Source organism: Crassostrea angulata, chromosome 7 (genome assembly GCF_025612915.1).
Source record: "Crassostrea angulata isolate pt1a10 chromosome 7, ASM2561291v2, whole genome shotgun sequence".
NCBI lineage: Eukaryota > Metazoa > Mollusca > Bivalvia > Ostreida > Ostreidae > Magallana > Magallana angulata.
Window position 1 is genome coordinate 30,580,803 of NC_069117.1, and position 22,733 is coordinate 30,603,535.

A 22,733-nucleotide genomic window follows, 5' to 3' on the forward strand; every position below is an offset into this window, starting at 1 on the left:
GCATATTTGGCTAAATTAATTAGCAAACTTAATTGTCAATATTGGATGACACTTCGGAAGATGATCCTAGGCAGGGGAGGAAAAAAGCCATCTAAGTACATTGTTTTTGATTGTTTAGAAATTTTATTATTTTTTTTTTTGTTGGTTATTTGAAGTTTTGATTCCTACTCCGATATTTAAGGCAATGGAACTGGCACTGGTACCTAAGATAACTGTATTACAGTGGCATATTTGAAAATGGTAATGTGGTCCAATACTGTATTATCAATAAATTTTGTATGATCTAGGAAATACTTGAAATTACCCAACCCAAAAGGAAGCAATTTCACTCTTGTTCCCTGAAGGTTATAGAAACCATTGGGAAAGATTGTGGGTGTTAGTTGATACACGTAAATATGAAACCTTTTAGATTTCTGAAAGTGTTAAAATGATTTGCGACAAAGAAACCACTTATTTATTTATTTATTTTTTTTACAAATATCCGATGTTTTGCATTAAATACATACATTTAGTTTAGGTAATATTTTTTTTTTTTAAAAAGCTGGTACATAGTGTTTGATCTCTCACAAATACTTTACGTAAAACTCTGGTGAAATACAAAATTAAAATATTAAATACATAATCAAATGTAAAATGGCTAAAAATAAACAGACTCCAACTCAAAGCACACATCACATGTGATTATAAGCCGATTTGCCACGTCATCCATTCGGACATACACGTCCAGTCTACATATGCACAATTCTTTATAAAATAAACGTATTAACTTGTATTACGACAGCGATTAAAAAGGGTATAACAGCACTTTTCCATTTCCATTATATTGGATACATCGGTAGTGTTGGCGTTTGCAGGAGTGTAACTTACGAGTGTGACGTTCATTTCGTTCGTGTTTTCAGTTCATGATTTACCAATCTATTTTTCTGTTCATCAATTGGTCCATGCTTATTTGTCGTGAATAATTCTCGTCACAAACCAGTCCTCTAATTTCTCGGGGTTTTTTTTTTACCATTGCATAATTACATTAAATTTTGTAGCCATAGTATTTATCGTTACAGGACAAGAGAACTAAATGGTCATGGCGACTTTTGATTATATTTATTTCCACGAGAAGAAGAGAAAGAGAAATAGGAAAATAATCTCAAATTCTAAGATACCTGTATTTGATTTTTCTGCTTTGGCTATCATTTAAGTTTATGGATTAAAATCATATTTAGAATAAAAAGCTACATGTAGATGTGATGGGTATTTGTTGGGCATCCAGCCTCGAGGCTATACATGTAGATTCCATACCGATTCCATATGAATTGACATATGTTGATGTAAGTATACAAGATTAATATACGGCAGGTTAAATCCTCCGACCTTCTGGCCACCAAAGCACTGATAAGATGGCTTCAACACCATTCATTTTCGTGTGGATATTACTCAATATCGACTTGACAGAAGGTATTGTGTTCACCCGTTTTTTATGTAATTTTACATTAGTCAAAGTTATATAAAAATAGTCATAAAAAGGAAACAGGTTTAATGTTTGGCAATTATGATTGATATGAAATACACATACCTGTGAAAGGAATACAGTTGAAATCAATATCTTCATTGAACAATTATCAGTTTTCACTCATAAAAGTTCACAGGAACGAAAAAAATTCTTACGGAGATTTATAATGGGAAATCTTTTCTCCATTCGGAAGTACTAGGGATACCTCGCGCAATTTTTCAACGTTATCATCCGGGCTTATTAATGTCTGATGCAATGCAAATTAAAATCTCCGTAGATGTTTAATTTTGGGATGTGTATTGAAACCTGAAGCGGTAGAGGGAGCGTTTCAAAACAGATAATCTGGACATTTTTCATAGTAGTGGATAAACGTTGTTTGAGCACAAAGGTATTTATGATTATCGGAATATCAAGCAAAAAGTGGTGGAAGCAAAAACTCGGGACAGAGTATAAAAAAGTGAAGGGATTACAATTTTAATGTCGATATTTTTTTAAAAAGGTGACATTTTACTATCGATATTTCTTAACAAATATTAACATATATTAACATTTTGCTGGACCTACACTGGGAATAAAACACTCATAACGCATATTTGTCTGATACATACGAAATGAGTATGGTGAAATACACAGAAGCACGTAGTATTAAATTTGACGCGTGTGCATCGATAGCAATCACAACGAAATAGTTTTACTTTTTACCTCTAACACAGCCTTGAGCATTCCTTCCTCTATGTTGCACACATTAACGCTGAATAAAATGCAGATCATCCATATACCGACATGTTACGAACATATAATTTATAAAATGTGTACCTCTGCAGGTTTGACTTGCTACCAATGTGTGAATATTGCTGATCCAAGTGCTTGTAAGCAGGTGGCTGCCTGCTTTCCTGGCGAAGTAATTAATAATAAGTAACTTTATTATACTTTAGAAATAGACAAATTTATTTTGCATCATCATTGAAACATATATAAAGACCACAACTTTCTGGCATCATAGTAAAATAAAACTACTTATGCTGTATAAAATTTAATAAAATCTAGTACAATTTTATGCAATAAATTAAAATCTGATGATAATAATAAATTTATTTCTGATTTGAGAAATCTATATGTAACTTTCTTTTAGCACTGCCTGTTTTTAAATAATGGAAACATCACAATGTCCTGCGCAGATGATTTGGTAAGATTACTGCTGTATCGTTTAACATCGGGAACTAAATAAACATAAACAATGAAGCAAGAATCATTGATAACATTTTTACGATAAAAACATTCACATACGATACGATAAAATGTAGTCCTGTTTTCCTTAATTATTAGTGCAGAAGATAACCTGAAAGCCTTTGTGTTATGAAGGGATCTAGCACGATAAAGAACTAACTGCTCAATATTGGGAACATAGGTCCAATAAAAGTATTTAGTGCATCACCGACAGCTAGTGATAAAACAGTCTGGACGGGACGTAAAATATAAAACAATCAATCGACCAGTTGCGTATATTATAGCATTGAATGATTTATTTTTGACGTCGTGGTGTCAATAACTGCCGTCAGGTGAGCAGACAAATTGAATAACGCGCGTTAGCGCGTTATGATAATTTGTCTGCTCACCTGGCGGCAGTTATTGACACCACGACGTCATAAATAAATCATTTAATGCTTATATTTACATTCCCTTATTGAATAAATCAATTGTTTACTTTAATAAATCGATATAAAGTGCAGATCACGGAGGGAGTGAATAAGTAACAGCAAGAACAGCTGTTGTGTAAAACCGGTTTAAACTGGTTTTCGCATAGACTGTTGAGATGAGATCGACGAGCATGAAAATATAATCCATGATAAATAATCATTGAAATGTTGCTTTTAACAATAAAGTCAACTTTATTGTTGAATAATTATAAAACATGGTGTTTTGACAACATTCATGAAATGTATTTTTTAACCGATAACATAGAAATCACTGTTTGAGAACTACTTATGTAAATTACTCGTAAATTCATACGCAGTGAATAGGTGTTGCATTTAGAGGCATTTAAACATCACGGAATTTAATGGAAAAACACAGTAGAATGTAAATATTGAACTTTGTTTCTGTTTGATCTTTAGACATGTGCATCGTTACAATCACGTCCTGTTGACGTCATAGGAAGGAGGAACAGCAATGGGGCACAATCACACTGCTGCAACCATGATACCTGCAATGGTTGGTCTGGATATCAATACCTAGTTGCTTAAGCATACAAAGAAATTGTCATCAATAAGCTCTCTACGATATGACTATATACACTGGTATATAATACAGAATAAAATGCTGAGAGCGATTGTTGTCAATAAAAATGGCGGTGTCTAAAGGCTTAAAAAAAAAACCGTGTGCCGTGTTAGCGCATTCTTAAGTTACATTCACATGTTTGTATTGTGTTACTTCTAAGACGGACGTTTTCTGACAACCACTACGAAGACACCGGATGTCTGCGTAGACTTGAATGATGCGTTCTGTGGGGCAACTTCCGTTCACGACTCCATATGCTCTGATCCCGACCTGTCTGTAAACTGGTGTCCAAAGACGTGTGGAAAATGCCGTAGGTATATACGCCATTGTAAACTAAGTAAATGATTTATTGTATTACCACATTTTTGATAATGCTTTTATCAAAAAGAAATATTTTGTCAAAGAACTTTAAAATTAAATACTCAAAGTTTAACGCGAACAAAATAATTACATGTATATCAGTCCCAAATAATGTTAGTAAGTTTATTGTTTCTCGAACTTTGAAGTATTTTGAATAATTGAGATTTTATCCAGATGTTAAATATATGGGGTTTTCTTTTTTATAGAAATCAGTTATATAGTTAATAACGTCCACGCTCCTCCCACCGAGGAGGTCTATTTCTTTTGTTTCTATTTTTGTACTTTGAATCAAGCCACCACCACTACTACCACGACCACCGCTCTCCCGTGCGTGGACAATCAACCTGCTTTCTGCTCTGCCCCAGGAGTAGATGTTGTCATCTGTTCAAACCTTGACCGTGCTGTCAAATACTGCCAAAAGACATGCAACAAATGTGGTATGTGGTGTTCAAAATCACCATCACCCCGATTTAAAAAAAACCCATACAATTCAATTCTTGGTAGTGGTGTCTTCGCGAGCGGCAAACAATAACATACAATCGTATAAAAGATTCATAACTCCTATTTCCAGCAAATATATAAAACTGAACTTTATTTTAAAACAGATGTCAAACCTAACACATTCGTTAGCCTGTCGCAGCTTCCTTCAACTCTCTATAAAACGACTGCACACCCCACCACCCCGAGAATCACCACGAGAAGCACTACTACCACCACTACTTCCACCACTACTGAACCCACCACCACCACCACAACCACCACCACCACCACGTCACCGCCATGGATCTGTGAAGATTACGACATCGCACACTGCTCCGACCCGGAAGTGAAAACACTCGTCTGCGCAGACGACAATTTGAATTATTTATGTCGAAAGACGTGTAATATATGTGAACATTGAATTGAATAAAATTCATGAGACATTCAATAAACGTGAACTCGTAGTTGATAAAGTATATTTTATGTAATATTTTTGTTAGTTACAAAATTTGCCGTGTTCTGCATTCTCTTAACTCAAAGTTACATGTAAGGTCGCATGTGAGACATCTATCGACATTAATGTGGATACAATTAAGTACATTATAATCAAAATACATGTACTTTCACCGGTTTAGAATTTTCAAATTGTACAACATTTGGCCCAAAAATATGTCTTAAAAATTTGGGAAAGAAAAGATTTATAAAATTGTGATTGCTGTTATTGTTTATTATGATAGGAAGTTTGTCACATATCACGTTTGACAGTGTCCCATACCACCTGTAGACCGGAAGAAATCGTCTAACCATATTTTATAATTACAAAAAAAAAAAAAAATTCTGGTTTCACATGTAAAAATATCAAAGTCCAGTAACAAATCGCCACAGAAAGATATATCGAAGTTAAATTCCGGAGTTATGTCTCTTTGAATATTGATATCAGTTTACAGTTCTTTCGATCGTCGTTAAAATATATATAGTTTATAATAGTACCTTAACTTCGATCGCTTACAGGGCTCATGAGGAGAAACCTATTGAGGAGAAAAACATTGTAGGTGTGCGTGTGTGTATGTGTGTGTGTGTGAAAGATGTACATCTATTGGTATTGGTGACGAGATTATATTCATTTTTTCTTGCACAAAAACAGAATACAAAACCATTCTTTTTTTCATAATTTTTATACTCCAACTATACATGTATACCGATAATTTACCCCCAAGGTTGCAATAAAAAGGCATAAAAGCATGGCAATTCAGTACACTTTAGTTTAGATAAAAACATGCATCGTCCATCGAAATGATATAATTCGCAATTTTTCAACGATACTTAGACCTTGTTTACATTCTTTTATACAAGTCATACAACATCTAACTTTATCCGCCGCGATTTGCTATATGTACAACAAATTCAACAAAACGCCAGCTGGCACAGTATATTTTGTTAGAATAATCAACAGGCCTGCCTTCTCCGGAAGAAATGAAAAAAATCGAAAAGTAGTCTACATAATGCAGCTGGTTAACGAAAAGAATTGAGCGCTATAGTCTGTTTCGAACAAAATGATTATTTTTGCACAATTGCAAACAATTAACAAGGGTCCAGTTCTGAACACCCCCCCCCCCCCCCCCTTGCATATTAATCATAAAAGAAATCCGATCCTTCGTCTTCAAAAATGACCGATCCATTTTCGTCCGTGGATATCTTTGTCAAGTCAGACCCCCAGCTTCTACTTAAGCGCCGGGACAGTCGGGGTCGTGGTTTCCGGTTCCGAGATTTAATCACTTTATCCACCTGTGAGCTGAGATCCTCCAGGCCGAAAAACTTCGCCTCTTCTTTTAGCATGTGGAGTTCTTTGAAGCCTTGTGGAACAATCAGTCGATTCGTCCGAAGAAAGTTTAGAATGTATCTGAAAAGGAAGAAATTTAGTTTATCAACATTCATATTTAAAATGCTTTTGAAATTAGAACCATTTTAACAAGAGCTTGGACTTTGGTTAGTTGTGTCAAACAGAAATGTAACGTAGGCCTGTCTATTTCATTGCTGGCCACTCAGCCAATGCTCTTTGAAATCAACAAGATTTGTCTGGCTTTTGAGCCAAGACTACGCAAACGGTGCATATTTCGCTTGTAACCGCGTCATTTTTAACTTGTTTTGACGCAAGAAATAGACAGCTACGTCCAACCGAAAGTCCAAGGTCTTGTTATAATGGTTCTATTTTATCCACAGAATCGACGGTTGCAGAGATTTTGCATAAACGTGCGGAATTATACTTGAATCTGGGATTTTAAGTTTGCAATATATTACTTAAAAGTATTTTTTGATCATTGATTTTTTCGCCATATGCACCAAGATGAAATCATTTGAGACAATCGCACAATCCTAAAATCGATACCAAATCAGTTTATTTTATTGTTGTTTGAAGCTGGTTTGAATATAGCGAAACATCAGTGACTAATAATAAATGTTTGCAAAGGCAAACAAGTGTACATACAACTAAACCGACACATCTTCGTTAAAACCAAAAAAAAATGTTCATTTTCATTTCAATGCATTTATGCAAAAATAGTATAAAATCATTACATTCAAAGCCCGCATAAAAAGGGGAGAAACCGAAGCAATATATATACCACAGATGTGCAACAAAACACACCTGAACACGTATCCATCCCTATCAATGAACAGACTCCCTTTCTCGTCTCTCATCACGTACAGGTCGCCCGTGGCTATCTTCCAAAGGTAGCTCCCGTACACACAGGTGAGGGTGGACTTGGCCGTCGTGTAGAACACCCCTCCTACATTGAGCTTCAGAATTTTGTCCCGTGGAGCGCGGTCCGCCATTCGGTGTATGGCCATGCGGTTTATATTGAGGATCAATCGAACTGCATGTTCACGCTTTACCTGTGTCATACGTCCCACGACGATCGTATGTGTGATCGCAAGGTGATGCAAGCTTATCGTGTACATGTACATACTGTACATATTACTTTTGCTGTCTTCTTGGGTTCTTCCACCTAATCACACTTTAGAAAATTGGGCTTTTTTGATGCGTTTTTGAAAGAAATAACATATTAAATAATTATGTGTTTGCTACTTTCGGCGGCAAAGATTACCAAGATTTATGCCCAGGAAGTGGGGGGGGGGGGTGTGGTTCCGGTGGAATTTGGGTTTTTTTCCGGCAGAGAGTTTTGAGCATGTTTAATTTTTCTGTAGTCTTGCAGTGCCTGTTTGATATGCACAAGCGATATTATCGCGTACGTTAATTAAGGACAGAGGACCAGACAAGTCTATTTCTTCTGTACTCGACATTAGGACGTTATGATATCGCACATTTTTAATTATACGCGACTTGTCGTAATAAATAAGAGCTAGATTCGATTAATTTTAACCAGCATAAAATTAGATTCAAAAGTTTAAATACGCAGTTGTATAGATAAAGTATTCTTTTATCTGCACAAATAAATCCACTTACCGGTACCCCTGTATGTTTTAGAGCGAGCACAGTCTATTGCGTAATGTGCAAGTGCTTCAAAAACAAATACTATAACGTTATGCAATGTGCATGTGACGTGTTATTGCAACACATGGGTGTGACGTCAGTCTTGCATCTAGGGAGGGATTTTAAAAACTTTTAATAGCGATGTAGGTGTAGTGTACACAGAGTTCATGTTAATTATCTTATTTAGAGGGAAAACCCACGCGAAGTTCAACAGACCCGACACTGTTGACATAATTCCATCATGTGATGAAGACGGGGTATAGCCTGATTAGACACTTAGTCACGTAGACCCGATGGCCCTTTTTGCTTGCTTCCGAAAATGGCTCAATTAATTGACACAATTCCATAGAGAACAGTCTAAATCAAGCTCGCATGAAATAGGTAGATTGTGATAGCTTAGGTACATTCTCCCACGCTCAAGAAATAGCCATTGTACGGGGTGCCAGCAATTGATAAGTCATTGTCCACTCTCTTTGATTTTTTGCATTCATTCATAAAAGCCCCATACCTGTATAAAAGAGTGCTCGTGATTTTTTTAAATTCTGCTTAACAAAAGAGAAATACCATGTTTGAATTATGTTTGCATGAAAAATATCTTGCAATAATATTTAGATATCAAAAAATATGAATCTTTCGTACAAATGTTCATGTGCGTGTTTCACAGAGCATGACATAAACACGCAATATTTAATGTAATATACATTCATTCATTACATATTTACCGTGAAATGTCGTTGCCTATGCTTGTTTGGTATTTTTCTTTTCTGTAAAAAATAGAATTTCGAAATCATATTGAGCGTAGGAGGTAGCATAGATTTTTTTTTTAATTAAAGTTATTTGTAATGGAATTAGATGATTTCATATGACCGCGTGACGATTAAATATTTAGGTTGTTGGTTTACTCCCTTCCAAAAGAGAGAGAGAGAGAGAGAGAGAGAGAGAGAGAGAGAGAGAGAGAGAGAGAGAGAGAGAGAGAGAGAGAGAGAGAGAGAGAAAGAGAGAGAGAGAGAGAGAGAGAGAGAGAATAAAATGATGCCCGTTTCGTGTCTAACAATTGGTATAATACCACGGTAAACCATTTTAAATTTGAATTTAAAATTGATTTAAACGCCGGGCGTTTGATTTTATCATCACATATTTATAAGTTGTGAATTAAAAACAGAATGATTTCCAAAGCTTTTAGAATCATCGTAAGTAATGTATTAAAAAATCAAATCAATTAAATAAAAAAAAAATCAATGTTAACACCTTGTAAAGGATACAACAGTTAATATTGTACATTATTATACTTTCATGTTAAATACTGAAATCTGATTGGTTTAGACGCAGTTGATAATCCGTTCTATTACCCACAGCGTTAGCAACACACTTAGCAACGGGTAACACAACGAATTGTTACATGCGCGTAAACTATGCTCGTACGGTTCGCCAAAGAATTCACGTCATTTATATATAAAAGTAGTAAATTTTTCTGTAAAATTAAGACATTCAGTATAATAAAATAAATAGTGCCTGTTTAGGAGGTAAGAGTTAAAATTGACACCTCTCGAAAACTATTGTCAACCTCCGCTTCGCGTCGGTTGACAATAGTCTTCTCGGGGTGTCAATTTCAACTCTTATCCTCGTAAACAGGCACTATTTATATATTAGTACATCCTTGAATTTTTTCGTAAAATTCTTAACGTTTTAATGCAAAACATGCGCTTGGTAAAATTTCGCGTGAAATTTATTAACTTTGCTGGTAATACTGATCTAAATTGTAAATATGCATTTGAGTTTATATTGATCGACGTGAATTTTATAATATGTGTGTGTTTGTGTGTGTGTATGAGAGAGAGAGAGAGAGAGAGAGAGAGAGAGAGAGAGAGAGAGAGAGAGAGCATACATGTATGTAATGTTGATAATGATGTGTTAAAAAATCATCTATATGTAAATTATTTAAAAAAAATAAACCTGAAATATTTATATGCATAACACATTACTACAGTTTACAAAAACGAAACATCGTGGTTAGAATAAAAAAAAAATCCCTCATCCAATGCTGACAGACAAATGCGCAAATGCATATATACTAATATATATGGTATACAGTATATTTTAAAGGTGAATGGGAGGAGACTACATGTATCTAATCTTTAATTTGTATATGCCATAAAAATCGTTACCTGCACATGACAGTGTATAAATATACGAAGTAGCATATACTACGATATATTAGCCACCAGTTTTTCGAGAACTCTGTGATAATTGCCCAATTTTTTTTTATTTTTGAATTGAAATAGGAAATTTCAAGAAGAGGGGTTTTATTTTTAGCGATTTCGAAATAATTACCCTTTATAAGAGAGGTAACATTGTCTGTCTGAATATACAGGCATTTAAAAATCCGAACACATCGGTCATGGAAGTCTTCACCTTTTTCGCCGCTGTAGCAGTTCTGTTTGCGGTCTGTAAGTTCATCGAGAACTACCTGAGGTCCTTTTATATTGAGAACTCTCCCCACCGGTGGGTTTTGATCACAGGGTGCGACACGGGGTTCGGTCATCGCCTCGCTCAGGATTTGGACAAGAGAGGCGCAAGAGTTTTTGCAGGATGCTTGACCGAGGAAGGGGAAAAAAGGTTGGGTGAAAAATGTTCGGACAATGTTGTGATTTTCCGTCTAGATGTTACCAGAAAGGACTCCATTCAAAATGCCGTAAATCTGGTTAGATCAAGACTTGCTGAGAAGGAAGGTAAAAAGATTATTTACTTCATTTCATGTGTAATTCTTTGAAAAAGTAACCGTTTTGGTCATAAATCAGATAAAATAAATTGATATGTCTTATTGCAACTTCTGAAGGTTATTTTTATATCTTCAAAGGACTTTTTGAAGTAAAAATAATTGCATCAGAATTACTTTTAAAAGCCGAAAGTGCTCAGGCAATTGATATTTTTTCAAAGACACTGCTTATATGAAATTGATAATCATTTAAAATTAAATAAAACGAGGATAGAAGCATTTTTAATTGTATCTTGCGAAAACATATCAGTAACTTTTCATAAATCTGCAAAGTTACGTTGTTTGAAAAATTGTTTGCTCGTTTTCCTAGCTACGACTAATTTGTTTCATTAAATTGTGAATATGTACATTCTCTAGGAGAAGACCCATTTTGAAAACTTAAATCCAATAATTTCTTGTAATTATTCATAAAAATTGCTTAATATTTATGTAATTTTTAATTCATATTTTTTTTATTTAACTTCCCCGAATATTTTTTTTCAAAAAGGGGGGGGGGGGGGGGGGGGGAGGTTGATGAGCTACATGTACAATGCACTTTTGTCAAACTGCAGTTCAGTGTAAATTCATGAACAATTTTTCTTTACCATTTTAATAACTGATTACCTAATCCAATATTAAAGGTCATTAACCTTACCAGTTTATTATTAGATAAAAACAAATCAAATAAATAGGTCATAATTATTATACATAATATAAGTAAAGATTTGTTAAATAGCGATTCTAACCCAGTTAAGTCGAAGAGAGCCCATTTACCTGTCAATGAAAGAACTGCTCACGTTCGAGTTTGAATGATATCGTAACATCGATTAGTCATTTCAGGTCAATGATTTACAAGATATGACTAAATCGTCAAACATTAAAAAAAAATTCAACTTGCACTAACTTCTTTTCGGGGGGGGGGGGGGGGGGGGGGGGGTATGTACATTGTATTTTAGATGATCGATGTTAATAGGGACTTTGGGAATAATAATCAGGGTTTTTTTTTTAATTTGAATTGTTCCCATATTAGGAAAGATTATTTAAATTGTTCCCATATAAGGAAAGAGAATTAATGTGAACACTTGTACAACCACAATCATTTATCGGTAGGTCTAGTTATACATGTAACTAACAGTTACTCGGCGTATGTACATGTAAACGGTAGTAGTCAAAATAGTTAGGATATCCATATAGGTTTGTTTATTTATCTGTAGACATAGTATCTAACCCGTATCTACAAATTGAATGGTTTTAATTTGCAGAGCCCCCTTTGTTGTTGTTTAATCCTACTTTGTTGTCAATAGATAATTAAATGCTCTAAAGTTTCGCCGGGGTTTTGTTACAGAAAATGAATGTCGATGGCTATTTCCGAATATTCGTCAATTAAACAATAAACCCCACCCAAAAGACTTTGTGAAAGAATATTTTGTTGTTTCATAAGCTATTTGTACTTGGATATCCAACATTAACAATAGAGCTTTTCTAAGCAACCTAAAACAAAGTTTCCTTAATCGTGTACATAACGGAAAAATTAACATTTTTGAAAAATAATAAACGTAACAACTGCAAATGATGTACATGTGGCCTTTATTACGAAATTATAAAATCGCATATAATGCTATAAATTTTATCATGAACATCACTAATAACACAAATTTATTTATTTTTTTCATGGTTTAATATAATTATTTTTCATAAGCCCCTATAGTTCTCTCTTTTCTGTTGCAGTACTATGGGCAGTTGTCAACAATGCTGGAGTTTTGCACATTGCAGCACCGTTGGAATGGCAAACCAAGGAGCACTTTGAGAAAACTCTGAACGTCAACTTGTACGGGGCGATAATGATAACGAAGTCTTTTCTTCCTCTTCTTCGAGAGTCAAAAGGACGCCTGATAAACATGTCGTCTGTTGCCTCCATGGTCGCATTTCCGGGAGTTGTTGCGTACAACGTCAGCAAATCTGCGCTTGAAGCGTACACAGATACCTTTAGGTATAGAATTTGGTTTTTTTTTCACGTTTTCATTTTTTTAAAAATCTTATGAGATAATGAAGTTGCTTCCATTAAAGTTGATTATAAACATTTTATATTATCCAAGAACTTTAGACCATAGAAAATTTACAAACTTAAAGGCAAAGCGTTTTAAACATAAGGAATGTAAAAACAATTCTATAAACGAGACAAGCATCTTATTTACAAAAAATAATGGTCTTCTATATTCTATATTTTCCTGGAATTTGCATCATGAATAAATAATTCCTTTATTGGCAGACGAGAGATGTACCACGTGGGCGTGTCAGCTCACTTAATACAGCCTAGTGGATTCGCTACCTGTATATTCCCACAGGAAGCCACGCTCCGTCTTCGACAGGCCTTTTATGAACTTCCGGAAAACGTGAAAGAGTTTTACGGAGAGAAAACCATACATTCAGGTAAAAACAAAATCTAAAGTTGTATTTAATTACTTTACAATATAGTATTCAACGTTGGAAATAAATAGAAAGACTATGATGCAGTAACATATTATGTTTTGGGGTTTTTTTTTTGCTATTTTATTGTGTGTTTTTTTTTTAATTAATCCTTTTAGAGACTTTGCACGTAATTGTATACAAACATGCATGAATTTGGACTAGCAGAACTTGTATAATGGTACGTAATTATTCTGGTTGCAGGGGCAGTTGGACAGGTGGGCTCCGATGGTTCATTCGACTCCGATTTGTCCAAAGTGACGACGGCAATCCAGCACGCGCTGTTTGCACGATACCCCAGATACCGTTACCCCGTGGGTAGGGGTTCGGTGGCCTTGTTTTGGACACTGACCAAACTCCCAGAAATCGTAGCTGACAGAATGTTTGCAGCCGCGGCTCCTTGACCTGTTTAAAAAAGATATGTCTGGTTGGTTCAAAATCGTATTGATTACAGCCGTTTATAATAATTACAAATAGAGTCACAACATATATACATTGTATGTTCACTAATATTTATATCATTAATATCAATATACATGAAAGTACATATATTCAAACACACCATGCATAAAGTCAGGAGAGTCAATTCATTCAGATTTAAAACTCAAACATAATTTTATCTTAATATATGATTCTAAATGTTTATAAATATAGAAAAAGATGTTCAATCGAAAAGGGGTTGTTTATAAGTATTTTGTTCGACTTTTATCATTACAAAGCAAGGCCAGTGATGTTTGGACGCAGTCACAGTTTATTTTTAACTGTGACAAATGTCTCGAAACAAATAACAGTACAATGTACTATTATAAAGTGTAACCTCGTCTCATACATGTACATAGTTTAAAAAAGAGTCATTCATGACGATGTCTCACCATATCACGTTAAATCTAAATATAGATATCGAATAATAAACGAAATGAAAGCAATCAAAGCGACCTTGAGATTGTGAATGTAAAGTTGCACCAGAATGTACACAATGCACACATACATTATCAATATTGCATCATTACAAGTAATATTACGATGTGTCATTTTGATAGTTTGTATTTTCATTAATACGTTAATATATCTAATTGTTATTGAATGTTGAAATTGTTATTGAATAAATTAATGTTCTGAAATTATGAGTGTTGCTTTTTATAGTTAACCTTATTTTGCTTCTTAAAACCTTTACCTTAATATAACCAATTTTAAGACACGGTCTAGACAGCATTGTCTACTGTCTATATTCACTGAACAAGTTTAGACACTATCTACACAGCACTGTCTACTGTCTATACTCAATGAACAAGTTTACTCAATTTTTGGAAGACTGGGTGCTTGAATGAGTGATGATGCCTGACATACTTCAGTGTCTCTCCACAGAATTGTTAACACTTGAGCTGTATTTTTCAGGATGTAATTTTTTTGCAAAAAACGTTCTGTAATGACAAATCTCCGTATAACTTTAATCTTTATGATAAATAAGATTAATTTTAAGATTAAGGCCACATCTGTGAGAAAAGATTTCTGTAATATGTAATAAATTGCAAATATATAAGTGTACAAGACGACATCTATGAATACTAGTACAATGTTGCTTTAATCAGACCTTCTGAATATATCTTATGAATACCTACAAAAGCTTTTTGCATCAGAAAATTATATTATAAATCAAAATAATTTACTGCAGCCTATATTGTTTTGTACATAACAATGTGCATGGTACATGTACTGATGTGTAGGGGACATATGTTAGTATAAATCGGTTCGTAATACCAACTGCAATAATTGAAATGTATTGCTCGCATTTCAAAGAAAAAATAAAGGAAAGGAAAAAATAAACCTTTAAAAACGTGCAACATTAAGCTATTAGCAATGTCATCTCGTGCGATCCCCTTGTACGATGAATCAGTTATTATTTTTTTAACTGACTGTGTTTAGAACTGAAATTGCGTTTTATTCTCGGTCTGACTGATCGATTACCTTAAATGGTACCTTCTTATAATTGTTAGCTAAACGTTTTTTAAAGACCTACAAACTGAAGCACTTATATGGTTATTTTTCAAAATCTTTATAAAGAAAACGCATAAATTAGGTGCCTTTAATCCTAATATAAATACCTCCCCCTCATCCTTGACCCAGAAACTTTAGATTTGGTCGAGATCGAGTCTGATGTAATTTGATGTTTTGTGACGTATGTGAGCGTTTTGTATGAAATTATTCCAATTCCTATACTGATTTAGATAAGTGAGGTTTATATTTAGATTAAATAGGACATTTAAACAATTTACAAACAAAACTGTTTTTACGAAATACTGACTTAAGATGATAGAAGAAATATTTCAATAATATTTGATTTTCATTGAATGGAAGGAATATAAATGTTTGCATTAATTCAGGCCAATCGCTTTTGAACAACCAAAGCAATATTAGTTGCATTATTTATATTGGACATATTCATTTTAGGATCATTTTCTAGTACTTATTCTAGTCGATAAAGAAATTCGGTGAATTAAAATCTGTTTGGTATAAATTTAATGAGAAGGGGTATTTAAAATTCTCCGATTGAAGCACAATTTTATCACTACACTACAATAGATTTGAGGGGGGGGGGGGTATATTTTAATAAGAAAGCAAGAGTATTAAACAGTCTGTTATAGCTTTTTTTCCCGGAGGTGTTTTACAAAAAAATTACGGATAAGTATAATAGGGGAATTCCTTAATCATTGAGTTATTCTTGATGATATCTCTAAGTCAGCATGCTACCAACACAGCTTCCTCCAACTTCACCGCCATTATTATTATGTTATGTTCTTGGATGTTTTAGGGGGTTTTCAAAAAAAGTTGCATGAAATCCCGACATTGACGGTATATACCTTAGGTGTTTGGATAAAATGTACATATACTTTGGGGGTAAATATACGTTTGCTTAATGCTGGCTATAGATTATTTCTGATGTTTTTCATTTCATTTACAAGTATAGTTGGGGGGGGGGGGGAGGTTTTAATGTTTCTATTTGTTGGTTTAGTTTATCATATAAATACATTCAATTTTTTTCTCAACGCAATCAAATTATTTGCTTTTTTTTGTCGTTATACAATACATGTGTAGCGTCATTTTGCTCTAACATTATACAGCATTGTTATGTACCTTTATAACAAAGACACTGGGGGAAATAAATTCAAATTATTCAAAGATTATAAGGGCTAAATTTCGCAATTGTCGAGAAAATAGTTTTGCTTTCGAGGAGAATTTTGTCTATTATACAAAGGAATAATCTCGCGTGTTCATGAAATTTAAAGATTCAGTACATACTATTAGGCTATATGATAGGAAATCGGAAAACCCCTTGAAGTATTTTAGTTAACCACGTGCGTTTGAATCAGAGTTATTTCAACATCGGGTGTGAGGGACATAGATATATGCACAAGGAATGGGGTTTGTTGTACTCTTATATCTTAGTAATTTAGGATCATCGTAAATAAAGCTGGTAAACAGCGGGTGAAAATGCCTAGCTGTGCGTGTATCAGACCATATTGGTCAAGGATAAATACAGCACTTTGTCATCTTCGCTAGCCTAGGGTGACGATTCACGGTGTTTCTCTATTCAAGAGAATTCAAGAATAGAGAAACACCGTGGATCGTCACCCTTGGCTAGCGAAGATGGCACTTTGTATGCAATGAATGTTTATCATGCTGTATATTTTATTGTAAAATGTTTCCGTTATTTTTTTTTCGAAATGGTTGCATATATATACCTTAACTTGTTGATTCTGTTTCTGCAAACCAAACTTGTGAACATTGTTCATAATAAATTTGTTGATATCAGCATTTAATTATTCTTCATTTGTAAATCCCATCCTAACCGATAATATTTACAGAAACTGATGAAAATAAAATCGTACAAACGAGTGGTCATATTAATGCACATGTCTATATTAACACCTAGTGAGTATTTTACCCATGCAGAAAAATTCAAAAATACAAACCCCTCAACACGGGTTGTACACGTATAAATTAGACAAGGCTCGCTACATTCATGACCCATCAAGGAAATCATTATAAACCACATTGTTGGTAAAGTTAATTTACAACTTGTGTTATATTCTTAATGCTCTGAATACGCAATATGTCCTGTATTTGTAACGTTATATTATACATGTATATAATATGTTTCTGTATAAAATTGTTTTCAATTGCAAGTTAGTACCGACGGTATCAAATACTTTCAAAAGAGGTATACAGTTGCACCTGTTTTTAACGGCCACCTGTGGGACAATGTCAAACTGGCCGCTAAAGACAGGTGGCCTCTTATTCCAGGTTTCAAATTAATGGGGAAAAAACACTGAGTATTTTCATTTTGGCTCTATTGCACAGATTTATTAATAGCATCTGTAAAGGCGGCGTACACAGAGATGGTGGATGCACAGCTCGGATTGCTGAATAAACAGTTTAACACGCGATAATGGTACATGTAATAGATTAATATAAATCAAAATTGAATGCATATTTTAAGTAAACATGATTGACTATAGAAACAAAATAGGATTACGATGCGTCAATTACGATCAGCTAAAAGACAGCTCTTAAATCTTAATGAAAATTTAAGTCAGACGGACTAATAAAAGCATTTAGATGGTTATCTGAACTCCAAAAAAGACTCTTTTTTAAAAAGGACGATCAATATAAAATGTCCTCAATTTTAATTTATACCCCCCCCCCCCAATCACCCTTGACACATAAACTTAATAACCATAATTTAAGATTTTGATGGAACTTAGATCTGATAAAATATTTTTTTTTTACGTAAAAGATATTCCACCGATAACACAAACTAGCAAACTGTGTGGTTTTTAAAAAATTATTCTTCACAGAGGTGTTTCTGTTGAGACAAGAAAAGACATCGGCACCAGTTAGAGGATAATTTATTGTGTGTGTGTTTATGTATATGTAGAGCAATATTGCAAAATGTCTTTGACTGTTCAAAGATGATTGACTTTACAAAGCTTATCTTTCATCATTTAGGAATGGCAAGCTTTATTTACCAGTTATTTATATCTCAACGTTAACATTTTTGGCTCTAAAAAATAACTACAGCTGGTTACTATATTTACATCTTATGAAATAGAAAGAAAATAAAAATGGATTTTTTGCACTTGAAGCCAACCGTAACGATGCATTATGATCACTCAATAATGATAATGCATTTATATAAATCAGATTTAAAAAATTCTATATGTATATATGAGACTTCACTGAACTTTGAAAGCGCCTTGAATTGCAATAGGAAAAAATTGTGTTCTTAATTGTTATAATTTTATCATTGTTATGTTTTTTTTGTGGGGTGGGGTGGGGATACAGCTAAGTAATTGGATTAACTCCATTATCATTTAGTTATTCTTGAATCTTGATGATACAGGACAACTCTATAACATTAAAACATTAAAAATCCTGCACTATTCTTTCATTCCTTTTGTCATGTTGTAAATTTTGAATTTACTGCCACCCGGTAAATTCAAAATTTACAACATGACACTTTCCTCAATACAATGCACTTAGAATGTTATCATTATTATTTCGTGGTTGTTAAATTGAAGATGCTGGGGGAAATTCTGTGTTTTGAAAAATTAAGAAATAGCAATATTGGTGATACATTAGGTGGGTGGGTACGTTAAGTTATTTTGAGGGAGCGGTCCCACATAAATGTATGTATATCGGTAAACTGTGATTAAAAAATTATTTTTATGGTGATGATTATTTTGTTTCTGGGGAGGATTTTCTCTTTTCGGGTTTTAAAATTGCTGGTTCTGATATATTTTTACACATATCTGAACATATGAAAACGCCATAAATATTTGATGTCCTCTTTTTTTTTTTTTTTGCATACCCGTAGCGGATTTTATTTAGTAAATCAGTAACAAAGGGAATTGAAGCAGAGGTTAACCAACATCATTAGACATGTATTTCAAAATCGTCGAACAAAACATTGTTGTTTAAATTAAGGCCAAAAATGTTTAATATAACAAAGAAAACCACAAAGAGGTATTCTTTACTTGCATACCAGCGGAGAAATTTAAAGCGCTCTTCCCTCGTTCATATATAAATCTGATATAATAAAAGGAAATTGGAAAACCCCAAAAAGTATTTCAGTTCACCACGTGCCTCTGAATCTGAATTATTTCAACACCGGGTGTAATAAATCCAGGTACACAACTATAAAGTCGAGATTTTGGGCGAGCACGTAAAATATAGATACGACCTTCGAAGATCTTGTCAATTAAGCAAAATTAAAGATAGCATACGGAATTGTCTGATTAAAGCAGGTAACAATTTACAGCACGGAAGATTGTGTAACATCATGTAAACATGTAAACACGATGTTACATACAATGTACCTGTGCACGGATTGATCAGGACTAAATGTAATTATGAACACTAATAAATTGTTACATTAAAGTTTAAAAACCCGCCAGTACGTATAATAGTTTTAATTTAGGCCTACTGAATTTTTAATCTAAATGATAAACGTTATATATAACTTCAATATTTTCACATGGCTATTTTTTTTTTCTGAAGTGGTTACAATAATGATACAGTCAGTTTTAATATTGTAAAAAACACAATGTGCTTGTTTTACGACTCCTTTATAATGTAATGATCTAGTGCACGCGATCTTTTGCGAACTCTGCTAATTTTTGTTGGTGCGGTTAATTTAAAATCAAACTTTATGCACTTGGTTTCTGGTTTCAAATGTGTTTATTATGAAACTGCCAAAATTTTCGGTTATTTTTACAATATTGTAATCTTGTAATCATTACCCAATAAATCCGCCAGCATGCGGTGCTAGATATATCATCAAAGAACACGTGAACTGAGGTAGCAAGAGTTTATCGACAATAATCTTGCATGATTTACAAAACCATTAAAACACAATTGTATATTTCGTTTGAAAACCTACAATTATAAAATGGGATCCGGAAAGTTATTTTTAATGATGACAAACAAATTTACTTTAAAAAAGTGTACACTGAATGTTTTACATGTACAGTTGTATATGTGTAGACGGATTCCAATAATAATTCAAATGGGAAAGAAACGTACAAATAAAGACGGTTATATATGAATTGTGGTCAATATTATATCAGTATTTAATCCACGTGCAAAATTTTGTTTACTTGTCCTCACAATCACGTTTAATTATTTTTTTCATTAAATGAATATCATAAGGTACATGTAGGAGTTTTCGACTTGTCAAAATATCAGAATACATGTACATTTGATTAAATAACGCTACCCTGTGGGGCCAGGGGCGATGGCCATACTCTGGACGTTGTCACATTTTCCGGATATCATATTTTCACGTAATTATTTTTATTTTGACTGAATACTTTCAGCATGTTTTTTGTGTTAAACTTTAGATTGACTGTCTACAGAAAATAATTTCTGTCATAACAATCACCTATAATGAGGATAAAATACCTTGAATTATGTTTAATTAACAAAATAAAGCATATAAAACATGACATTGTCTGCCCCCTCCCCCCCCCCCCCCCCTTAGCAATCCTGTAATTAATACGTGTCCTAGATGTGTTAGGTAAATGAAGAAAACTATGAGGAAGTGCATTGCTTCATAGTCACTAGTTTATCAATTGCGTATCATTAATATGCACAAATTACAAAGTTTTGCCTATAATCTCATTTTGAATTGTTCTGTTTTTATATTATGAAAGATTTTTTTCTGATGACTTTCTATATACATGTAAACCAGAGATAGAATTTCTTGCTCATAATTAAGGAGAAAAAAACCCCAAAGCGATTAATATAACTGTGTGAAAATTTATTTATATATCAAAACAGACAACAGGAAATATCTATTAAAGAGTGACTTTTTAACAGTGAAAAATAAATCTACAGGGTATAAAAATAAAAAAAGTAAACATCAAAATCTTTAAACAATGGAGGGATTGCATATCTAGAACAAAAAAAAATGTCCATCACAGCAAAAGAATGTAAATTATCACAGTTAAAATAAACTTGAAAAAAAGGGAAGTGTTATACAGTACATGGATATAATTTTTTTAAAAAACAAATTGTTCCAAAAAAAAATCATACAGAGTAAAAAATATATAACTTTTTGTCAAGCCCAAAAGTAAAAGTCAAGAATGAAAAAATTTTGATGAACAAAAAAAAAAAAATATTGCAGATAGCAAGGACTTTGAAAGTAATAAATAAATTATGTAAATAGAGATATGCAAAGAATATCACAGATGCTACTAGTAAATACAAATGTTCAGAGTGGCTGTTTCTTGTTATAGTGGATGTTGGTTGCCATGGGAGCACTGATGCTCATAAAGGACTGTTCCCTGAAGAGAATCTCATCAATATCGTTGGTGTTGCCCAGGTATTTGTTGTTATAGTAGTCGTGGGTCTTGGTTTTCGGCACCACCTTACACTTCCACATTACGATGCTGACTACCACGATGATAACCGCAGTCACCACCAAAACCACCGCCACAATCAGGACTATGTTCGTGGAGTCGCTTGTTGGTGAGGGTGTCATCTACAAGATAAAGAAAGCGGTTTAATGACAATGCAAATTTACAGAATAAAGAATTAAATCTAACCTGCGTAATGGTATATATATGATATATTGATAAATATCAAGAAATATTTTTCCTCCAAAACAATTTTTTTTCTCTCTAAGTCTTACCATAAACCTAATAATATTTTGACATTATGTAAATTAAATTAAGCCTTATAATAAACTACCTGGTACATGAACAAAAAGAAGAAAATCATTTGCATCCTTACTTTGACTTACATGTATCTTTTGCACATGTTCAATTCATCTACGTAAAAAATCTTTTTCTAAAAATACATTCATATTAAATTAATTAGTGATAATTACATTATTTTCAACAAATATAACTTACATCTCCACATGTGACTCCGTAATACACAGTCCCACCTACTGTCAAGTACCCAGCCAATGAGAGAGAAGTTCCATTGAAGGAATATGTCTGCCCGCTCTGGATGGAGTTGCACACAGCATACACTGTGGTGTTGACTGAAGAGTTGGTACCACTGATTTGGAAAGTCACAATGATGCTGCCTGGAAAATGGAGATGACAAGCTTATCAATCTTAACAGCATAAAACTGAGAACAACATTAAAGAAACCATCAAATATGAAAAATGTTTTATTTTCATCCTCGTTGACATTGGGTGAATTTAAGAATAGGCAAATTCCAATGTCTCAAATTATCTCTCTTTAAACACAACTGTGTCTGGGCAAATTCAAGATGAGGAGAAAATGATTGCAAGTGTGTAGAAGGGCTAAAAATTACTTTGAAAAGCTCTTGCCATTTTAAGTCTGGCTAAGGAACTAAGGAATAAAATGAAATTGGTCTAGAAATCAAC

At 33.6% G+C, this 22,733-nt stretch overlaps 4 protein-coding genes across 5 annotated transcripts in view; 2 read left to right on the forward strand and 2 right to left on the reverse strand.

Annotated features, from left to right (window-relative positions):
• The first annotated feature begins 1,339 nt into the window (after positions 1 to 1,339).
• Positions 1,340 to 5,582, forward strand: LOC128155555 (integumentary mucin C.1-like). The gene is made up of 7 exons (XM_052817323.1): positions 1,340 to 1,449; positions 2,329 to 2,405; positions 2,637 to 2,690; positions 3,619 to 3,715; positions 3,942 to 4,091; positions 4,435 to 4,578; positions 4,747 to 5,582. The coding sequence occupies exons 1-7, from the start codon at positions 1,392 to 1,394 to the stop codon at positions 5,040 to 5,042; spliced, it is 876 nt and encodes a 291-aa protein (XP_052673283.1). The 5' UTR covers positions 1,340 to 1,391; the 3' UTR covers positions 5,043 to 5,582.
• Positions 5,583 to 5,963: 381 nt separating this feature from the next.
• LOC128155707 (BTB/POZ domain-containing protein KCTD4-like) lies at positions 5,964 to 7,694 on the reverse strand. The gene is made up of 2 exons (XM_052817554.1): positions 7,266 to 7,694; positions 5,964 to 6,521 (listed from the first exon to the last, which is right to left on the reverse strand). Exons 1-2 carry the CDS (start codon positions 7,592 to 7,594, stop codon positions 6,251 to 6,253), a joined length of 600 nt encoding a protein of 199 aa, XP_052673514.1. The 5' UTR covers positions 7,595 to 7,694; the 3' UTR covers positions 5,964 to 6,250.
• A 2,615-nt stretch (positions 7,695 to 10,309) lies between these two features.
• On the forward strand, positions 10,310 to 14,453 carry LOC128155628 (short-chain dehydrogenase/reductase family 9C member 7-like). The gene is made up of 4 exons (XM_052817439.1): positions 10,310 to 10,840; positions 12,595 to 12,856; positions 13,136 to 13,296; positions 13,537 to 14,453. Exons 1-4 carry the CDS (start codon positions 10,510 to 10,512, stop codon positions 13,734 to 13,736), a joined length of 954 nt encoding a protein of 317 aa, XP_052673399.1. The 5' UTR covers positions 10,310 to 10,509; the 3' UTR covers positions 13,737 to 14,453.
• Positions 14,454 to 21,134: 6,681 nt separating this feature from the next.
• Positions 21,135 to 22,733, reverse strand: part of LOC128192103 (fibrocystin-L-like) — a 36,454-nt gene continuing 34,855 nt past the window's right edge. For both annotated transcript variants that reach the window (XM_052864557.1, XM_052864555.1), the window contains 2 exons: positions 22,248 to 22,426; positions 21,135 to 21,874 (listed from right to left, as the gene is read on the reverse strand). In XM_052864557.1, coding sequence (XP_052720517.1) covers positions 21,605 to 21,874; positions 22,248 to 22,426 — 449 coding nt within the window. In that variant the 3' untranslated portion in view covers positions 21,135 to 21,604. The remainder of the gene's footprint in view (positions 21,875 to 22,247; positions 22,427 to 22,733) is intronic.